Source organism: Mauremys reevesii, unplaced genomic scaffold, assembly GCF_016161935.1.
Source record: "Mauremys reevesii isolate NIE-2019 unplaced genomic scaffold, ASM1616193v1 Contig55, whole genome shotgun sequence".
In the NCBI taxonomy this organism is placed as follows: domain Eukaryota; kingdom Metazoa; phylum Chordata; order Testudines; family Geoemydidae; genus Mauremys; species Mauremys reevesii.
In genome coordinates, this window is record NW_024100868.1 from 244281 (window position 1) to 265835 (window position 21555).

The 21555-nt window shown below is 43.0% G+C and overlaps 1 protein-coding gene across 1 annotated transcript in view; it reads right to left on the reverse strand.

Moving 5' to 3' along the window:
• Positions 1-21555, reverse strand: part of LOC120394394 (oxidized low-density lipoprotein receptor 1-like) — a 28249-nt gene extending 6694 nt beyond the window's left edge. The window contains exons 1-3 of the mRNA XM_039518631.1: positions 21462-21555; positions 20185-20277; positions 18841-19020 (exon numbers count right to left, since the gene is read on the reverse strand). Coding sequence (XP_039374565.1) covers positions 18841-19020; positions 20185-20277; positions 21462-21555 — 367 coding nt within the window. The remainder of the gene's footprint in view (positions 1-18840; positions 19021-20184; positions 20278-21461) is intronic.

Sequence of the window (21555 nt, forward strand, 5' to 3'; positions counted from 1 at the left end):
TTGGGAATCTCCCTCATATCCTCAACCATGAAGACCGACACAAAGAATTCAAGAGGTTGCATTACAGTTACAGCCCTTCTACCTGTGGATACCTGAAGACTGGATGTGTTTTCCCTGGTTAATGATTCCAAGCAGCCACAGCGCTTGAGCATTCTTGGCCTTTGCTGGTCATATACCCACATCTGTTATGTGGCAGTGGAAAGCACTGGTCTGCAGGACCTTTCACATAACATTGCCATTGATTCCTTCAGTCAGTTTTTAAATGTCTTTTATTACCTTCTCTAATGTAATGCATTGTCTGCCAAGTTTTCCTTGATACTGACCAAGAATACAATGCATTTTATCAGCGTCATTTTATCAGTGGCAATATGAACATGCAATATATAACCTACACCCATTGCTGCATTCATTCCTGGTTTGGTATCTACAGTAAGTAAAGAAAGAAAAGACATTACCAGTTCTTCCTTGCTTTCTATCTTAAGAAGTCTGGAATCATGAGAAGAACAATAATCTTTATTTCCTTGCCATGTTTTCCATTCAATAGGGAGGTGGTAACAGACTTTGCCATACCAGAACCAATTCTCTGGGCAAAGGCTGCATTTGTGGCCTTGAAAAGAAGACAGGGCTGGCCCACAGCATTTTGGCACCTGAGGCAGGGAGTTCAAATGATGCCCCCATGCCCCCTCGCTTGGGACAAAACTTTGAAAGGTCTCAATTCTGCCTTCTTCCTGTTCTACTCCTCTCATGGTACTGCTCTGCTACCTACCCCAGTAAAGGAAAACTAACAACTTAAAATTCCTTGTTCAAAAATGTTAAGTCACACTTTACTTTCAAATGCCTGAACTGTAAATTTTTCTTCTCTGCATAGTAAACACTGGCATTTTTATCTGTTGGAATAATCAAAGTGGTGCTTTTCGTGCCTTCTTGGTTGCAAAGATGTGAACTGCTTCCTGAAGATCCACATTCTGGGCCAGCTCATGCTCGATTGAGATGATTGCAAGGCTGACCAGCCTCTCCTGTGTCATTATGGAGTGTAGATGTGTTATTAATTTCAGCTTGGAGAAGCTGCGTTCTCCATTGTCAACTGTTACAGGATGTGTTAGAAGTATATACAGAGCAACAAAAGTATTTGGAAAGAGGGTGGTCATCTTATTTGTGCACATATATTCCAGAACAGCTTTTGGAGTTGATCCTGCTGAAATGTATCTTGAAAGGGCTTTCAGGTCATCATTTAAATCACTCGCATCAGTATCGTGCATGTCATCATGTGTCAACACTGTCTCTAGTGCCATGCATTGCTGGTGTAGGTCTTCAGGTATAGTGAGGAGTTTTGGAATATCATACAGCATCCCAAATATACTGTTGTGTTCCTTAGGCTGCATGAAATGTTCTTCAACTGACTGTATTGCACAATCTAGCACCTGGTTAAAGAATTCAACTTTGAATTCTTGTTTGAGGTCTTTTATGGGATTATCCCATGCCTTGTAATCAAAACGTCTTCTTCTTCAGTGACTTTTGTATTCTTGAATGGGTAGGAAAATAGCTTCAGTATGAAGTTTCTCTGCCAACTTCTGTGCCCTCTTCAGAATGTTTTGAAATCCCTCATCTGACTGGTAAAACTGTAGGTATGACTTTGCTTTGTCCAGTTGTTCCATTGCTCCAGATATATAATGTCAACACCATGGAGTCTCTTGCTTACAACATTTATTTCAAAAAGTATGTGCTGCCACAACACTAAGCCACACAGAAATTTGAATTTATGTATGTTTCTAGTGATTCCATTTCCCTCTGCCACTGTTCTCCCATGAACAGTTCCTGTCATAGCATTATCCTCCATAATGACAACTATGGCATCATCTATCTTCCCAATTTGGTGTTTGATAGGCTTTATCGCCGCCACTCGATTTTCCCATCGTGTGGCACTCAGTGGTTTCAGTGTCAGAGAGGATGTCCCCAGATGTTGCTTCAAAATTTGCCGTCAATGTGTTCATGCAGAAAAAAATACATAGATTCTTTGAACTACAGTAAAAAATTCAGCAGCCTCACTGGAAGCTGATGCTGCATCATTGACCACCAAGTTCAGTGAATGAGAACTGCATGGGACAAAAAAAAGCTCAATAGTTTAACTGTCAGATCTGTGTCTGCACTACTCTGTTCTTTCCTCTCATGTTGGCACCATTATCGTAGCCCTGACCTCTCATGTCAGCTATCACAATTCCCGTAGCTTCCAGCTTTTTAAGAAGCACATTTGTCATATCAGCTCTAGTATCATCAATGTCAATAAATTCTAGAAAATGCTGACAGTCACCATTGCAGGGACATTTTCACTACATTCTGTTGTTACAAAAAACACCATTAAAGTCATTTCTTCTGTATGGCTGATGTCAGGTGTGCAGTCCGGAATAACAGAGTAACATCTTTCTGACTTCAGATCTGCTACAATCTTCTCTTTGTCTTTTGTTGCCAGTAACTGTATGATCTCATTTTGAATTGTTTTTCCAAGGTAGTGGTGTATGTCCATTTCTTGGGTGGTGACTCTTCTTAGATGCTCCTGGAGTACAGCATCAAACTCAGCCACCAGTGCCACAATTTTAAGGACGTTTCCATTGTTTGGCACATGCAGCTGATCTGAAGTGCAACTCCATCCTAGGTTTTGGGTAGCAAGCATTCTCACAATGGCAATGAGCCTATTCAGAACATTTTGCCAGTAAAAAGACTGTGATGCTGTCTTTTCTTGATGCTGATCATCTATGCTGATCATCTATGGGGGCCTTTACGTCTCATCTCAAGCTCTTTCCACCTATGGAATGCTCTCTGGTGATTTACTGCCCTATCATGGCATGCCAGATTTCTAGCCAGATTTTTCCAGTCCTTTGTTCTTGTAGAAACCAATGTGGCTGGAATATTAGACTGGAAGAGTTTGCAACAAAAACAGTATACAGCATTCTGAGTTTTTGAGTACATAAGCCATGGCCTCTCCACTTTGTCACCATTGGGGATTTCACGCCAGTAATGTGTTGGATGGAAACTTCTATTTTCATTGTCTTTGGGGAACATGAAGTTTTTCACTTGCTGTGGCCCATGCAGTACAAGAAAGTCTGTCAGGCTACTGCTCAAGTGAGATTTAAGAAACTAAACTCAACAGTAGCTGTTTCTTGCACCTCTACCACACTGATCTACACTTTTCTTCTGAATGTGCATGGTTACATCCATTTAAGATGGAGATATGGGTGCTGCAGTAGCTGCCCGGTCACCTGCACTTTGACTAACTGGAAGATCAGGCAGCTCCTCACCACTCACTTCCTCACTAGGGTCAGAAGGCTCACTGTGAACATTTGTGTCTATGTATCTCATTTGTGTCTGTGTATCTCCTTCCTCCTTAGATAGAAAAGCTTCCTTTGCTTTCTTTCTTTTTTTCTGAATGCTGCCCCAGAGGGGCATTTTCTTCTTTCACTTATGACTGCTGTTCTGTGCCAGCTAGAGTGGCTCTCAACACTCAATTGAAGAGGACGAATAAGCAGGCTGGTAGCAGGCTGGCCTGAGTGAGGAAAGATATCAGTTTCTTAAAGGCCTAAGAGGCTCCTACCACTTCAGTTGACTGCCTGTCCTGTTCAAGTGGGTTCAGGGAAGCAGCAGGAAATAGGAAGCTCCCTGACAAGCTGGTTTTAATCAGTCCAGGCTCCTGGGGGTGCTAGAGAGGTACATAAAAGGCTTCTCCTCCTCTCTCTCCCTGCAGCTCCTGCTGCTTTCTGTTGTTCCTTCTCACCTTTTCTCCTGCCTGCCTGTTATGTCTTTTGTGCCCTCCTTCCTCCAGCCCAGCACTCCACCACCTCTGTGCATCTAGAGCATAGAGAATACATATGCACCAGCACCAGACACAATTTTCTACACTCTGGGTCCTAGTGGTGCCCCCCAACAGTCTGGCACCTGAGGCAGCTGCCTCAGTTCACCTCATCTAATCTCAGTTGTTAGTGTATTATTTAACAGTGTAATTAAAACTGTGATTAATTGCAGCTAATTTTTAATGGTGAATTATTTTTTAGTTAATTGCATGAGTTATCTGTGATTAATTGACAGTCCTAATCAACAGATGTATTTTAACAGACAGGCACAGGACACACATTTGCCTCTCCATCCCCCAGCTCAAAGGAAATATTCATTCTTTGTTTGTGTGGGTGGCTGTCAGAGGTGAGATTTTCAATTTCATTTTGAAGGTGAAACATTTGTGACCTTGATGACTTAGTTCTAGGAGGAAGCTTCATGTTTCTGAACAGCTACTGAGATATCTGTCTCCAGTGCTCTCTGGTGTTACTCAAGTGATTGACAACTCCATTGTTCTTAGAATTTAGCTGTCAAAAGTAGTCATAGTCACAGAGGAAGAGATATTTAAGGTTGTCACAGTTCAGCATAACTATGTCTATTCCCCCTACATGGTAGACCAAAAGGTTAAAGGTTTCCAGCTCCTGATTTACACCCACTACTATTCCAGTCTCATTCTCCCCATATAGCTCTGCCAATGCCCCTCAACCCTGCCCTGCAACCCTTCTGCTATTCTAGTCCTGGGTCACCACTGAGCTTTTGCCAATACTCCATAGACTTTACATCCACATCTTCCTGTTCCACTCTGACTTGCAGTGCCTGTTTCTTTCCTGAGCTAAGGTTTCTTTTACCTTATGCAATAATAAAGAATGTTTTCAAAGCCAAAAAAAAAACATTTATTGAAAAGAAAATTCATTTATTGAAAAGAAACACAACTGCTTGGGAAACAGAAAGAGCAAGGGGGTGGGGTGGGGAATGGTACAATCACAGATTTGCATATGTCCTGTCTGGAATGCTGTTCAATGAATGCTGCACTTCAGGATGGCTATACTGCATGGTGCTGGGGGTTGAGTGCAGCGGATAAGGGTCATAGTTTTCAGGGCTGGGTGGTGAAGATATAGGTGTCGGAGGCAGCTGGTGGCGGTAAAACCTGGATGTTTTTGTATAAAAAATATCTTTTGCAACAGGAGATGGGTGAATCCTGAGGGCAGTAGCCTCAAGCTGGCTCCACAGCAGTGTCACACTCTTGAGGCTGGTTTGGATTTTGGAACAGATGAACAATAGCAGCAGCAAGGGCCAAGAACAGAAGACTGGTTGGTGAAGTGGAGTGTGGTTGTTGCTCCTCTTACTGAAAGAGGAGCCATCTTCTTCTATAATAGCTTACAAGAACTTTCTGTGAGCACAGCACAGAATTTTAACAGCATAATAAGGACCCTGTCCTGTTTTGTGCTCTGCTGAAACAGGACCTTAGTGCTCAGAATTTAAATAACTTATGTTGGAGTTGGATGACTTAAGTTGGACTCCATACTCAGCACCATACAAGATGGAGCCTTATAAATATAGGCAACAATAGAAACTGGATGCTACAAAATAGGACCTCATACTTTTTAATGTTCGTTTTTGTGCCATTACAGAAGACTTCAGCTAAACAGACCCTTTTCACACATACAGGAGTTTAGGCCTTCACAAGAATAGCCCAAGGCTTTTCCATTTTCCAGTGTTGCACAATATGGACCATGGTAACTTATCACACTTGAAAACCTGCGATGAAGAGACATATTGTTTTCAGCCAGACAAGTCACATATCAATAATCATAAATAGTTACCATATGAGTTACTACAGAAAATTCTTTCCTGGGTGTCTGGTTGGTGAGTCTTGCCACATGCTCAGGGTTTAGCTGATCATCATATTTGGTGTCGGGAAGGAATTTTCCTCCAGGGCACAATGGCAGAGGCCTTGGGCGTTTTTCGCCTTCCTCTGCAGCGTGGGACACAGGTCACTTGCTGGAAGATTCTCTGCACCTTAACGTCTTTAAACCATGATTTGAGGACTTCAATGGCTCAGACACAGGTGTGATACAGGAGTGGATGGATGAGATTCTATGGCCTATATTGTACAGTAGGTCAGGGTAGATGATCATAATGGTCCCTTCTGACCTTAAAGTCTATGATTCTATGATAATTGTGATGAGCAGAATAGCTTTTAAAAAACATGGAAATGAGGTTATGAGAACCGTACGCTAGTAATGTTGACTAGAGTGAAGTACAGTGCAGAAGGTTACTAATACCCCTTATTCCTGACCTCCAGCACCACCAGTTATTTGGGGCCTGGTATTCAACAGTGCTTTTTTCAACACTTCACAGACTTGACCTGCACAACCTTTCAGTGTTCCGCTCAGAAATAATGTAGAAAATTATTAAGAGGAATTGTACCTACAGTCATTTTTTTTTCCCTTAGAAATTATTGGCAGATGAAAAAAAACAAAAACTGATGTTTCCTGAACCTCAGGACTACAGCTGTGGAAGGGAGGGAGCAATCAGGAAAAAAGTCAAAGTTTCTATTTCACAGGGCTCAAAGCCAATCCTTTTTGGGGGGTTTCAAAAATTTTGGTGAAGTTATCAGAATGATTCTTCAAAAAATTTTTGTTTACCAAAACCCATTTTTCAGTGACCAAGACATTAAAAAAGTGTAAGCAAAAGAAACCAAAACACCTCTATTGCCATAGAAAGTTTAGATTAAAAGTATCAGAAACAGCAAACATTTTCAAACATGTTTTTCAAAAAAAAATTGTTTTAAAAGGCCATTTTAGAAGTTTTTCATTCAGCCAGTTCTGTCCAGGACGTATTCTACCCTTCTCTGCTACTAGGTACAAACTGGGAGGCAGGATGATTTATGCTACACTGCAGGCCTGATCCAGTGAATCATACACACATGCGAGCGCGCACACTTCTGAGGTCAGACTTCAGAAATGGCTCTCCCCTTGGTGTTTGCATCCTGTGTGCTTTGTAGCAAAGATTCTGCAATAAATACACGGAAATAATAGCAAAGTCTTACAAATCAGTGGTGAGAGCTGTACCATCTTCCCACTGCCAGTAGCCTTTGGTTTCATTATATAACAATCCCATCCAGTAAGGAAAATATGTCAGTGGTTTTATGAAGTCCTATGGAGGAGAAAAAAAGAGAGAGACACAAAAATATTGTAGAACTGGAAGAAATTTGACGGATTTTTTTTTCCATAAAATATGCAGTTTCACTAAAATCAAAATGTTTCCCACGGATTCTTCAATACTAGCTACATTTTTTTCCATTTTCCATTTTAGTTTTTGGCAACTGAAAAGTTTGTTTTTTGATTATTGATTTCTAGATTTTTATCTCCTCACCCCTTCCATCTCTACTCTTTTCCCCTCATCACTTTCTTATTTTTCCTTCTTTTCCCCCATGTAAAAAGTAGGGAAGAAGAGAGAAAGCAAGGGGGAGAAGCCTCCACCCTATAGTACCACCTTTTTTTTTTTTGCTTTACTCCCCACTTTTTAATATTTGGAATATAGATTGAGGTAAGCGGGGGAGGCGGGACAGAAAATCTATAAAACCAGAACAGTGAAAAAATGAGTTTCGTTGTGTTTAAAAAAATGAAATGAACATTTCAATTTAAAACGAAATAATTTTCTTTCACTTTTTTTTCCACTGAAAAATGTCAATGAAAGTTTTCAAACAAAATAGTTTTACTCAAAAAATTGGAAATAAATTTTCCAAAAATTAAAAAAAATCAACACAACTCAATCCCCTGCTTCTGGCCTTCCTATAGTTATATGGATTTGAAGGAAAGGAATATGGCTAATGTTCTCTGTAGGTCTGACTGCCAGATGGCCAATCACAGAATTCCTTACACCCAGAAAAGGGGCCATAATGTGGGGGTGTTGTTTTAGAAAGACTCTTTTCCCCAGTGTACTTCTCCTCCTCTCCATGTGTGACGGAGCGTTTCTGGCGGGACCCAACTGAGAGTGCCAAATCAGGACCAATTGCTTAAACAGGGCAGTTACAGCCCTAGGCTGGGGTTTTTCCACCTCTAAGGCAAACCAAACCAGCCAGACAAAAAGGACTTTGGTCTCACCCCACTGGCTAACCACATGTCACACAAGCAATTTCCTTAGACACTCCAGTCTCCCAGTATCACCACCAGTGCACTCGTCCTGGGGATAAATGGTTATGAAAACCAACACCCCAATAAAAGAAAAAGGTTCCCTCGATCCCAAAGGACCAAGCCCCAGACCCAGGTCAATATACACATCAGATCTTACCCACAAATCACGCTGTTGCCAATCCTTTAGAATCTAAAATCTAAAGGTTTATTTACAAAGGGAAAAAGGTAGAGAAGAGAGGTAGAATTGGTTAAATGCAATCAATTACATACAGTAATGGCAAAGTTCTTAGTTCAGGCTTGCAGCAGTGCTGGAGTAAACTGCAGGTTTTAGATTAAGTCTCTGGAATACATCCCCCGCCGGGATGGGTCGTTCAGTCCCCTGTGTAAAGCTTCAGTTTGTAGCAAAGTCCCTCCAGAGGTCAGAAGCAGGATTGAAGACAAGATGGAGACGAAGCATCAGGCTTATATAGACTTTTCCAGGTGTAAGAATCCCTTTGTCTTCACTGTGGAATTTTACAGCAAAATGGAGCCTTGAGTCACATGAGCCAGTCCCTGCATACTTTGCTGAGTCACAAGGCGTGTCTGCCTTCTCTCCATGGGTCCATTGTGTCCTTAATGGTCCCTAATGGGCCATCAAACAGGCTAGGCAGAGCTAACACCAGCTTGTCTGGGAGGCTTCCCCCAGAAGCACAGCACAAACTTGAAATATTGACAGCATAGAGCCAACATTCATAACTTCAACTAAAATTGATACAGACATACAGACAGCATAATTATAACCAGCAACCCGGAACCTGGTCTTGGACACCTTATATGACCCCCTTTACTTAGGATTTGGTGCCACTACAGGACCTTGGTTGCAACCCATGTTCTATATGGTCCCCATTTATATCAATAACGTCACACCCCCAACGCAAAATTGATGCAGGAAGGGATGACAAAACATCGCTGACTGCATCCCCAGAGCCCCCTTTCCTTGGGTCTGTCTCACTACAGCTAGTGTTGGGCTAGAGGCCGCACCAGTGTATAACCGAAATGGTTTATCAAAGTCATGTTCAATAACATGAATGGATCTCTTTACAAACTTAAGGTATAACTTGGTTAGCTTTTGCAGCATGGTTCCTGTATGTTTCATGTGATCTTGCCAAGAGCTAAAGAAAACAGCTACTTTATCCATACCAGCCTTGGCCAATGTTTTGAACCCAATTAACATTAAACCAATGTAGATATTGATGTTGTTCATAGTACAGGACTCTTGGCATTTAGCCATGAAAGCAATATGGTAGTGTGCCTCAGTTTCCCCTTTCATACAGCACATCAGGTCTGGAATGTATTTTGCCCTGTGAAAAGTTCCAACATTGTTTACATGCATTAACTGTGAAACATCAGTATAGCAAGGCCCTTCAACATAAAGTGTGTTTTCATGTATTCCTTTCAACATGTTTAAGGGATTTTCCAAAAGATTAGGCACATTGTACATTGTTACATTCCTTGGCAATAGCAACACATTAGTTACAAAAATTAGCATCAGCAATAACAACAAATTCATTGCAAGTGTCCATTTACAATCATATTTGTCATGCCATACCCTTGGCTCAATACCATTGGAGATTGGGCATTTTAGGGTTAACCTGTGGCTTCCCTTTGCAAAATTCAGTCTTCTCTTTCCTTCTTGTCCTGCAGGATTAAACCCTGATTTCTCTTGCTTAACAGAGATCACCGGCTGATGGGGTGGGCCCTCTGTGCTAACAGCTATTAGCAAGTCTTCCTTCTCCTGCCAGCCAAGTAATTCGCATCAACACAGACACTAGCTTTTAACTTCTTAGCTGCTATGGATTCCACGGCTGGACTTCGTGTTACAGAGATACCACACAAATCCAAAGAGTCTGAGGGTGAGAGCTGGCTTGCTCTCCCCTGCCTCCTCAAGCATTCAGCCATAAAACTGTTCTGCTTTGAAAAACCAGTAACTGAATCTGTCCTCAGACCCTGAAGCACAGACTGCTCACTTACCGATTCAGCATGGAGACATTCCTGTCCCAACAGCATTGTCTCCCCAACAAGCTGGCCACACACAGCCAGGTGGTTATAGGGCTGCTCAACTTCCTTAACAGCTTCTACTCCACCTGAGACCTTTTCAAAGCTGCCCACACTGGATCTCTCAAAAGGAAAGTCAGTGGATCCATTCACAACAGAAAATTTCTGGCTGTTAGGAACTGAAACTTTCTTGATTAAATCACTTTTACACCCTTCAGTTGCAGTAAACTGCTTGCACAGGCTACCATGAGGATTCCTTTCCCTAGGAGCTTCTCTAAGCAGCAATTCACCCCTCTTAGAAATTCTGCCCTTCCCCTCTTCACCTAGGGCTTGCTCTAAAGGAACACTTCCCTGAGCAACCACAGATGCTACAGACTTTCTTCTAGACAACAGGTCAAAAGTAGTCTCCTTCCCTTGGCCATGAACAAGTTCAGGAATCTTTTCCTTCTTGCTACAAGTTGTCAAACTGTCAGTCGGTAACACAATTAAATCACCTTTATGCTCTCCTTGTGCCCTGGCTGGGGTATCACCCTGATCAGACAGAGTTGCTGCACCCTTTTCCAACCACACATTAGCAACTGGCAAACTACAAGCACCAGAATTGTCTGGTCTCTGGGATTTTGCTATGACACTAACTGGATGCAACCTAGTCACAGTGCCATTCCCCCCAGCAGACACAAACTCAGGACCATTCCCTTCCTGGGCTTTAGCTGTATTTACAACCAACTTCGAGACAACTGAATCACCCTCAACCATTACAGGCTGACAGGCACCTTCTGTCTGCTCCACAGACACAGAAGAGCCGGAGACACATTCTCCTTTACCAGACACACAGCTTGGGATTTTACTTCCCTTGTCCCAGCACACAGGGCTGTTCACAGACAACTGCTTGGAGACTGGAGTAGCTTCCTTTATAGGCAAGTCAATACTCCTGACAGACACAGGCACATTCCCTCCACTGTCACATTTCTCCACACAGGAAACAGGTAAGGGATATGGACACTCATCTTCCACTATCCCTCCTTCCCAAATTGCTGATTAGACAAAGCCATCAGCTCACAAGGCTGCCTAGTCTCCTGCAAACTTTCCCTACCAGGCACATTGCCTCTCCCAACAGATAAGCTGCTGCTCTTTTCACTACACTGAGCTACTTTTAGCAAATCACAGTTACCCATTTCAGGTTTACTTCTACAAGCTGCACTAGCCACCAATCCATTACCCATTACAAATTTACCCTCTCCTTCCTCAGTTAGGGATTTAACCTGACCATCTACTTTAATCTGCTCCTGAGAAACATTTTCCTCACCAATGAGATCTTCCTGCTCTTGATCTAACTCCAGATTAACTTCTGAGACATCAGACAGACATTCAGAAACTTCATTCCCAGACAAACTGCTTTCTTGCACAGACAAACAGATATTTCTCCCCAGGTTAGAACTCCCATCTCCCCAGCCATAGCAAAACTGGTTAAACATAGAAAACTGCCCAGAGTAACCCCATATATCAACACAGTTATAAACTGGATTTCCAAGAGGATACAGTTTCTGCCGTTCTTCCCTTGCTTTTTTGACTTGGAGCTGGAGTCTAGCAGTTTCTTGTTGTATTTTGTGAGTCTCCTGCTGCACCTTGCGAGTCTCCTCCTCAGCAGCCAGCACCTCCAGACGTCCCTTACGAGCTTTTTCTTCTCTCTTAGCAGCCTCTCTCTTTCTCTCAGCCGCCTCTCTCTTCCTCTCATCCGCCTCTCTCTTTCTCTCAGCCGCCTCTTTCTCCAGCTGGGCCAAGACTTGCTTCTCTTCCATTCGAATTTTTGCCAGTTCTTGCTCATAATCAAACTGCAGGCTGTCTCTCAAGGCTTGCAGTTTCCTTGCTTTTTGTCTCATGGTCACTGATCTTTAACCAACCAAACTCTCAATCCCACATTTAAATTTTGGATAGCGTGGGGTTCTGACCCAAAGCTTAATTGACCTGGTTCTGTGGATCCTGCCGACTACGCCACTGTGACGGAGCGTTTCTGGCGGGACCCAACTGAGAGTGCCAAATCAGGACCAATTGCTTAAACAGGGCAGTTACAGCCCTAGGCTGGGGTTTTTCCACCTCTAAGGCAAACCAAACCAGCCAGACAAAAAGGACTTTGGTCTCACCCCACTGGCTAACCACATGTCACACAAGCAATTTCCTTAGACACTCCAGTCTCCCAGTATCACCACCAGTGCACTCGTCCTGGGGATAAATGGTTATGAAAACCAACACCCCAATAAAAGAAAAAGGTTCCCTCGATCCCAAAGGACCAAGCCCCAGACCCAGGTCAATATACACATCAGATCTTACCCACAAATCACGCTGTTGCCAATCCTTTAGAATCTAAAATCTAAAGGTTTATTTACAAAGGGAAAAAGGTAGAGAAGAGAGGTAGAATTGGTTAAATGCAATCAATTACATACAGTAATGGCAAAGTTCTTAGTTCAGGCTTGCAGCAGTGCTGGAGTAAACTGCAGGTTTTAGATTAAGTCTCTGGAATACATCCCCCGCCGGGATGGGTCGTTCAGTCCCCCGTGTAAAGCTTCAGTTTGTAGCAAAGTCCCTCCAGAGGTCAGAAGCAGGATTGAAGACAAGATGGAGACGAAGCATCAGGCTTATATAGACTTTTCCAGGTGTAAGAATCCCTTTGTCTTCACTGTGGAATTTTACAGCAAAATGGAGCCTTGAGTCACATGAGCCAGTCCCTGCATACTTTGCTGAGTCACAAGGCGTGTCTGCCTTCTCTCCATGGGTCCATTGTGTCCTTAATGGTCCCTAATGGGCCATCAAACAGGCTAGGCAGAGCTAACACCAGCTTGTCTGGGAGGCTTCCCCCAGAAGCACAGCACAAACTTGAAATATTGACAGCATAGAGCCAACATTCATAACTTCAACTAAAATTGATACAGACATACAGACAGCATAATTATAACCAGCAACCCGGAACCTGGTCTTGGACACCTTATATGACCCCCTTTACTTAGGATTTGGTGCCACTACAGGACCTTGGTTGCAACCCATGTTCTATATGGTCCCCATTTATATCAATAACGTCACACCATGAAGGAATACATTAAAGGTACGAGTCTACCTGAGGGGGCTGCATGGGAGCCCTTTTTGGAAACCAAATCTATGCTCCAGAGAGTTGAGGGACCTGAGACATTCCCTCCCTTAGGAGCAGTGTGCACTGTGGGTGTACCATTAATAGCCAACTAGCTCTGAGGGGTCAGATGATAATTGAAAGGGATACTTAGATTGCCAACACATTACGAGAGATAATATGGGGTTGTCTATATAAACACTTAGTTCACTGCAAGCTGGGATGTAAAACCTATCCTGTACTAGCCTGCTGAGCAGCAAGTGTCCATGTGGAACCTGCTGCCATGCACTCAGAGTTGCCTAGTGAACTTCAATCTATTCCTCTTTCCAAGTAGGCTTAATCAAAGCACACTTTGGAATGAATGAGCCACTTTGGAATATGAGTGTTCTCCCTGCAAATATTCCCCTATCATCTGGCTCTCTAGAAAAGCAAAACATATTAACCCAAAAATTACAAAGCTCTGCCCAGGCTCAGGACTTGTGATTGCAAAGTTAACTTGAGTTATAATTCAGGTGTTGCCCCTAACTAAAGTCTCATCCACAAACAAAAATCCTTAATTACACTGCTTTTAACTTGAGTTTCTGGTCTGACAGGGTGCATAGGCTAAAGCTTGAGTTAACACAACTCATCTGCTGCTAACATGATGATTCTATAGTTTGGATGCAGGCTAGCTCCACCTGTGTGCTGCTAGTGGGAAGGTACTGGAGAACAATTATCCCCCTGTGCCTAGAAAGAACAGAGAAGTTCTCCCACAATTCACTGGGAAAGAACTCAGAGCAACTCAGCTTACTGCAGTGCTAAGAATCATGGGATACACCCCCAGAAGTCTTGGTGGTACGTATAGAGCAGTTCAGTGCTAGTGTAAACACAGCAGCTCCAGCGTTATTTCACACCATGTCTGCTCTCACTCCAGCTAGGCTAACTCAAGAGAAATAACTCAAGTGTAGATAACTTGTGTTAAAACCACAGCAAAGCCATACTCTCAATTCCTTTAACTGTTTAAATCAGTGATAATTCTAAATTCTTTCCACTTCTCCAATACACGAGATTAGCTAAGGGTCCCTTTGGAACTGAGGATACAGCTGGTATGGATGAGGGACTCATATCATGCCAATGTTCATATCATGAGTAGAAAAGGTACTGTTATCAAGACAAATCTTATTTTCCAAGGCTATCAAGGAGGGATGAATGGAGAGTGATAAGTTAATAGCCCTGAGGGGTTAGGGTAATTTTATTGTTTGTATCAATCAAATTTGTAGATTTAGTACGTATTTTCCCGATAAAATCATACGGCAATTAGACACATCATCTTTGACAAATCAGTTATTTGTAGTTTGGAATATACAGGAATTCTATAGAAATGAAATAGACTTTACCAGCTCTTCCTTGCTGTCTATCTTCAGCACTCTGGAGCCCAGAGCAATATTCTTTACACACAGACCAAGATTTTATACCAGATGAAAGTTCATAACAGTCCTTTCCATGCTGTATCCAGTTCTTTGGACAAATAATGCATTTGTCTCCTTCAGGAGAAAATATATGTACAGAGGGTCAGATCTGAGTCAGAGTCAGTTAGAAATTGGGTTCTCATTCCAACAAATCCACCTGAGAGCTGATACTAATACTCCACCCTCTGACTCTATGCTGTCTAGTATAAATATCAAAAATACCAATTTATTTTCCTTAGAAATTGTAAAAATCATTTTCAAAGTTTCCAGCGATTTTTTTATTTCCCCCTCCCCCATTCCCCTACTCTCCCACATTTTTACTGGCAAAAAATATTAAAAGGGAAAATGAGTGGGTAAACAAAGAGATAGCAAGATAACAAGGGAAATGATTGCACATTAAAAAAAATAATACTTATAATTTTTCATCAAAAATTAAACATTTCAAATAAATCTAATTCTGAGAAAAACTGTTAACAAGAGAGAGAGAAGGTAGATGAGGTATCATCTTTTACTAGACTAATTTATGTTGGTGAAATAAGCTTTTGAGCTACACAGCTTCTTCTTCTTAAATAGCAGCTCTTTGTAGCTCAAAACCTTGTCTCTTTCATCAGAAGGAGTTGGTCCAATAAAAGATTATGGGCAGCACATATAAGAAGTTAAAGTTCAAAATAAAAAAGGCTGGCCAGGTAGGGGGCAAATTCCAGACGCGGATTACCTCTGTTTAGAGGTGCCTTGGCCCGCCACCTTTGCACCCTGCCAGAAGCTACCTAGAAGGGGGGGGCACCGGTGCCCAGACCATGGCCCTACCCCCTCCAATCTGTCCCTCCCCCACTGGGGGAAGGGTTGAGTGGCATGAAGCCCTCCCGGCACCCCTGGTGCTGCACTGCCCACCTGCCTTTCCCCGCCCTTTAGCTGCAGTGTTTCCCCTCCTGCCCATGTGCATGTGGACCTGGGCACACATGCTCTCCCTCAGAGGTTGTTCCCCTTCCTACGTCACTCTGCACTGGGCTGTTGGGCCTTCTCGTCCCTCTACCTGACTATTCTCCCCCCGCCCCCCAGTGCAATTCTCTGTTTTCACCCCATTGTTTGATCATGTCCTGCACCTTGGCTGCTCTCTGCTACTCCCCACATTCCCCCTATGGGATTTTCTCCCTCCTGCAGTTATTGCTGCTTCCTCTGCCACACTCTCCTGCAACCAGCTCTTCGTTGCTCTTTGAATGAGTGGCAGGTGGGTCTTTGGGGGAGGAGGAAGCCTGGGTGTGGCTTGGAGGAGGGACAGAGGGAGACAGGGCAATGGTCTGGGCGCCAGTGGGCCCCCTACGTCTACGGAGCTTCTGGATGTAGCATCCCCAAATGAAAGACTCATGTGCCACCTATGTAAAAGATGTTACCTCACCCCCCTTGTCACTGAAATATCTTGGGACCAACACAGCTACAATACTGCAAACAGTTAAGAAGAGAGGCAATTATCCATCACAAAATGGTGGAGGGAAATTTGTTGATCAGCTTTAGTTATTAGTACTTAGCTCAGATAGTGTCATTTTCCTTGGAAAATTGCTTAGCACACTATACACCGGGAACAGGTACAGTCTAGACACCATATGCCCTCATGTACTTTATGTAACACGCAGACAGCGCTCTCAAGATGTCTGCTACTCTCTTACAGGAGTGGCTCATGCTTACAGTATGGGCAGTGTCCTCCCAACCTGTCAATCTTGTTATGTTACAGACAGGCCATCTCACCGCAGATGACCTGAAAATAAAGCTCTGTACCTGGCATATTGGCTTAGTAATAATGACAGCTGTCATTTACATAGAAATTTCCAAAGATCCCAAACTGCTTGTTTTATAAAGGGACAATGAGTTGAAATAACTCTTAAAGAGCACAGCCGTGCTATATTTGAGAATGAGAATTTGCTTATGTGAGACTGTAAAGAGTAAATTGTATCTAATTAGACACAATGTAGTTAGTCAATATTTTTTAGCCGAATGTTAACCTGGCAGGATACTAGAACGATATTCCTGTTTATTGGGTTTGGGGGAAATGGGTCTGGTTTTGCTGCAGGAGACCTCAGAAGTTCTTGTTTTCCTAGCCCATGTGAAAGACGCTCCCTCCAGTATCACAGTGCTCCCTACAACACTGCTTAAAAACAAAAACAGTCCCTGCCCCATAACGCACAAGTAAAGGGGTGGAAAGTTAATGGGAGGATGTTAGCAGCACCTCGCACCAGGCAGCTTCCCAGCTCTAGTCAGCTCAGTTCCCTTCTTGGAGCAGTAGACTCAGGGCTGCCTCCCTGAGCACTTAGTGCTTTCCTTTGGGACTCACCGCAGGAGCTAGCACCACTCTACCCTGCCTTTCCATCCATAGGCACTGCCTCACCCAATCACTCTCTCCTTTGCTTGGCCTCTAGCAGTCCTTTATAGTCCCAGATGTACCCCAGCCCCTTCTAACTGGCTGGATTAGGCTCACCTACTGTGCCACAGGGGCACTAGGCCTGGTCTATTGACCAGGACCAGCTACCCTGTGACAGGAGGCATCCTGTGGCTATGGGAAGTGAAGAGAAGCAGTTGGGTGTGCTGGAAGGGGAGGAGTGAGGGGCTGAAGCAGAAGGAGTGGAAGTTTAAATTGCCCACCCCCCAGCATGCCAGGCTGCCCTTACAAGTTTTCACTCCCTTTCTAGTGAGAGAGACAAACTGTGAGCTGGTCAATATGCCAAGGTTATATAAGGCAAGTTGTAGAGCTGGTTTGGAATTATCCATTGAAATGGGTGATGGAAAATTCTCCAAAAATCAGTTTACTCTGGGAAATGTTGAACTGGCTGAAATTGCATGTACAGATAGCTGACTGAAGCACACAGAGGCTTACTGCATGAAGAGTCCCCAATTCAGCAAAGCTGAACATGTTACAGCATTCTTAGGCCTGGTCTACAATTAGAAAATTAAGTCAGTTTAACTATGTCACTCAGGGTATGAAAAATCCACAGTTCTGAGCAGCATAGTTAAGCTGACCTAACCCCCACTGTAGACAGCACTAGGTCAGTGAAAGAACCTAGTTACCATCTCTCAGGGAGGTGGGTTACCGCCATTGATGGGAGAACCCATCTCATTGGTGGAGGCAGTGTCTTTATTGAAGAACGACAGTGGCACAGCTGTGCTGCTGTAGCAATTTAGGTGTGGACATACCCTTAGTTATTTTGGCCCCAATACAGCAAAGCTCCTAAGCACATGCTTACATTGCACTGAAATTAATGGGACTGACCCACATCTTCAAGTGCTTTGTTTAATAGGGGCCATAATGAATGAGAAACTATTTGCAACAAACTCATATTATTTGTGACTAGAAATCCAGCATTTGAATGCTGCTCTCCAGAGGTGAACAGCTGGTGAGTTAATTCGCATAATGCCCCTCAATCTCTTTGTTCATTAGCAGCTGATGTTGATTCAGAACCATATTCTGTGTTGAGATAGGATTTAATGTTCCTGTATGGAGTAGGTAGAATAATATTAATTGACAATTTAATTCAAGAGTTTTTATAATATTAAAAATATATATATTTTTCTTCATTTTCATCTAATTCTCTTCCTGCAACACATAATGGGATAATTCTCTGCTGGCAAAATACCATTGACTTCAATAGAGATGCCAATGGAAAATGTAGGCCCTTATGTATGTTGTTTAGCCCTTTCCTTGAAGAAAATGTACACAAGGAGCACACTGACAGATTCTCCCTGTTCCTGTATAAAAGTAAAGCATTCTAATTAAGCTAAAATGTTGCCGCCTGGACTGCAGAAGTGCTGGAAGCTATTAGAATCAGATCATGGTGTAGATGCTGCCCTCCTTTGCCACTCTGGTCATGCAAGAGGGTGGGAACTGGCTTCTAGGGATATCCTTGGAGTGAGGGAGTCCCCGGCTGGCAAACACCATGTTCAAGCCCTGACACAGGGTACGTATTTGGAGAAAGAATGGGAGGGGCCACAGAACCCCAGATGCCCTTAACTCCCCCAGGGCTAGGGTCTGTGTCCTGATCACCACCACCAAGTCCAGCAGAGACATGGAGGTTAAGTGATCTGAGTTATATTTCTCTGGTTAGAAAACATACTCATTAGAGCTAGTTGATTTTTAAAAAAAATGAATTTCAAAAACTGAGGGAAATTTAGAAACAAAAAATAACTAATTTTTCCATTTTTTCCATGCCATTTCAGAAGTTCTGTTGAAAATTACCAAGACTAAAGTTAAATACAAGAAACACAGTTGTCTGTCAAAGGGAAGGTCCTGTACCTTTTGACTGCAAAGTTTTCAAGAAATTAGTATTCTGGATTTGAAGATGATCTCTCTCCCATGTGAGGTTTTCTAGGATTTCCTGTAGCTCACGAGTTTGGTTTTCCAAATTAATTTGCTGGCAGGTAAGATTTTCCAGAATTCCCTGCTGCTGGCTGAAGTTTTGCTGCCATCTGCATACTAGAAAATCAGAAAATAATATCCCAATGGCTTGCAAGATAGAAGGACAAAGAGATGTAAGTTTATTATTTCCTGTTCCAATTATTTTTGATGTTAAAGAAATAATTTTAAAAATTACACTGCTAAGATTGACAAAAAGTCCTGAGGCACTTTATAAAATAACAGACGTATTGGAGCATAAGCTTTCGTGGGTGAATACCCACTTCATCAGACACAGCCTGACGAAGATTCTTCTTTCATTTTAAAAATATTTTTAATGTTCAAGGCCTGTTCTGCGAAATCTGGGGTCTCCTGTGAAGCCATATGCTTGGGTGCCTTGAATGCAAATGCCAATGTTCAGTGTGTGATCTCCCCTGACACACCTACCCCAAACTTCCATACCTTGCCATTTGTGGGAAGAATAGGAAATGATTTCAGACATGCTGTGTCTATTTGTGGAGAGAGTTAAGGGAATACTGGATAAAGGCTTCCTTTTAAGTAGGAGAGGCTGGCAAGCAAAAATGTGCCCCAGTAAGGGCCATCCCAGTTCCCTGGGGGCTCAAATTGTTACTACAGAGTTCTCAGTCACCACAAAGATTTTCATACTACACAGTATGGAGTAGCATAGCATGAGCAGTGATCAGCACACTAGTATTTTCCATCTCTTAGATGGGATCTCCAGGGACCCCTGTGCTATTGTAGGTTTAGTAGCTTTGTCTGAATTGGCTTTCTGTAAATGTAGTGTAACTGAAATACGACAAACTGCCAACCTGAACAGTATGGGTCATCATTGTTTATCTGCGGCACAGGTAAAGCACTGGTACTGACGCTGATGGCTTCACTACATTGCCCCATGGATGTGCCTCCTCTTGTTTTGGAAAGAACACCATTTGGTATGAGAGATGAGTTGTTTCCTGACCTATTCACATTTTCACATCCAGGTGACAGCAGATGGCAAAAAATTGTGCTTTTAATCTCTCGGAGTGACCTGGATTTGAATTTCTGACCCAGAGATTAAAGTCTATTTCATTTTCAGTGTCATAAGCCAATGGGAGAGATGAGTTTCAGCACAACTGAAATATCAGGCCCAAGGTGTATCAAATTGGTCACTGAAAAACTGAGGCCCCCAAAATCAGTGGCCACTTTTGAAAACTTGGGTTTTAGTGTCTTCTCTATAGTACTTACCCAGAGCACCCAAGAGCCCTGATGTTACCAGCAAAGCCAAGCAGAGGATTCCAAAGATTACGGCAAAGAGCCTCCACAAAGGAGAAGGAGAATCTAATAAAGAGAGCAAGAACAGAGACAGACAAACTGAGTCCCTCTCCTGAGACCCTGGGGTCAGACTGGGGCTTGTCCAGACTGCAGCAGATTCTCAAAGCCAGAACCCACCCAGCAATTCCCTTAGAATATCAGACCAATAGTCCATCTAGTCCACTGTCTTGTCTTCAAGAGTGGCCCATATCAGTTCTTCAGAGGACAGTGTAAGTTCCCAATAATGGACACCTATGGAACAGCCTGCCTTTACAGGAAGTTTCTTCCTAACCCCCAGCAGCTGGCTTATGCTGTGAGGCATTGAGGTGGATGTGAAATACAGCAACTTGCAAATTAAGAGCTTCTTTTGATTAGATGCTCAATAATTCTGATAACCAGTGAGTGGTTGGGAAAACAGACTTCTTTTTTGGCTGGTAAGTCCGTGAACTCTCCACATCTGCATGATTATTTCCTGCATTTGGATCCCACGTCTCCTAGTAACATGAGATTAGCAAGCACAATAGAAAGCAAACATAGAACTTTCCAACTCCTGAAATACCCCATTAGAAACAATCGACAGATAGTCGATGAAGAACTTTGACTATGGTCAGTACGGCCAGACCACAACATAGGGCCCTATGTAGCTCCAACTTCCCACCCCCATGTGTCACTGCCCATCTGGAGCAGCAGTGGCAGGACAATCCACTCCCTTCTCAGACAGACAGGTCACCAGCAGAAGCCCCCTTCTCTTTAGAATAGTAAAACGTGGCTGGAGAGGCAGTTCCCAATGTTCACCCCAGCAGCTAGGGTGCATCTGCTTAAATGGGCTGTCGAGCCCTGCTTCACTCATTCTTTTCTGGCACATGTAGACTCTATGGCTGGGGTAGGGTTGGAATGCAGTGGGCCTTGAAGTTTACACCCGATTATGATGAATAGGGCAGCTCACACTTCTCAGACCAATTGTTTCGAGGTCTTTGCAGATTCAGGCAGGTGTAAGTGCATTGGTTACGGCCAATTCAAATTTTTAATGCTTTTTCTTTTTTCACAAACATAAGGGCTAGAATTTTTTTAAATTAAACCTGGGATTCTAATGTAATCACATGACTCCAGGAGGTGGGGTCTTAAGCATGGGCCTATAGAGCCTATGTCTTAATGTGGTCCTAAGTAAAACGCCAGCATGTATAGAGTCAATAGCTTGTAATGCAAGGTACCTTTGTTTTTGGTGATCTCAGCTCTTTGTCTGCTTTGCTGTTGAGTAGGAGTGTGAAATTTCAGTTCTGAATAGGTCACCTCCTGCTCGCTCAT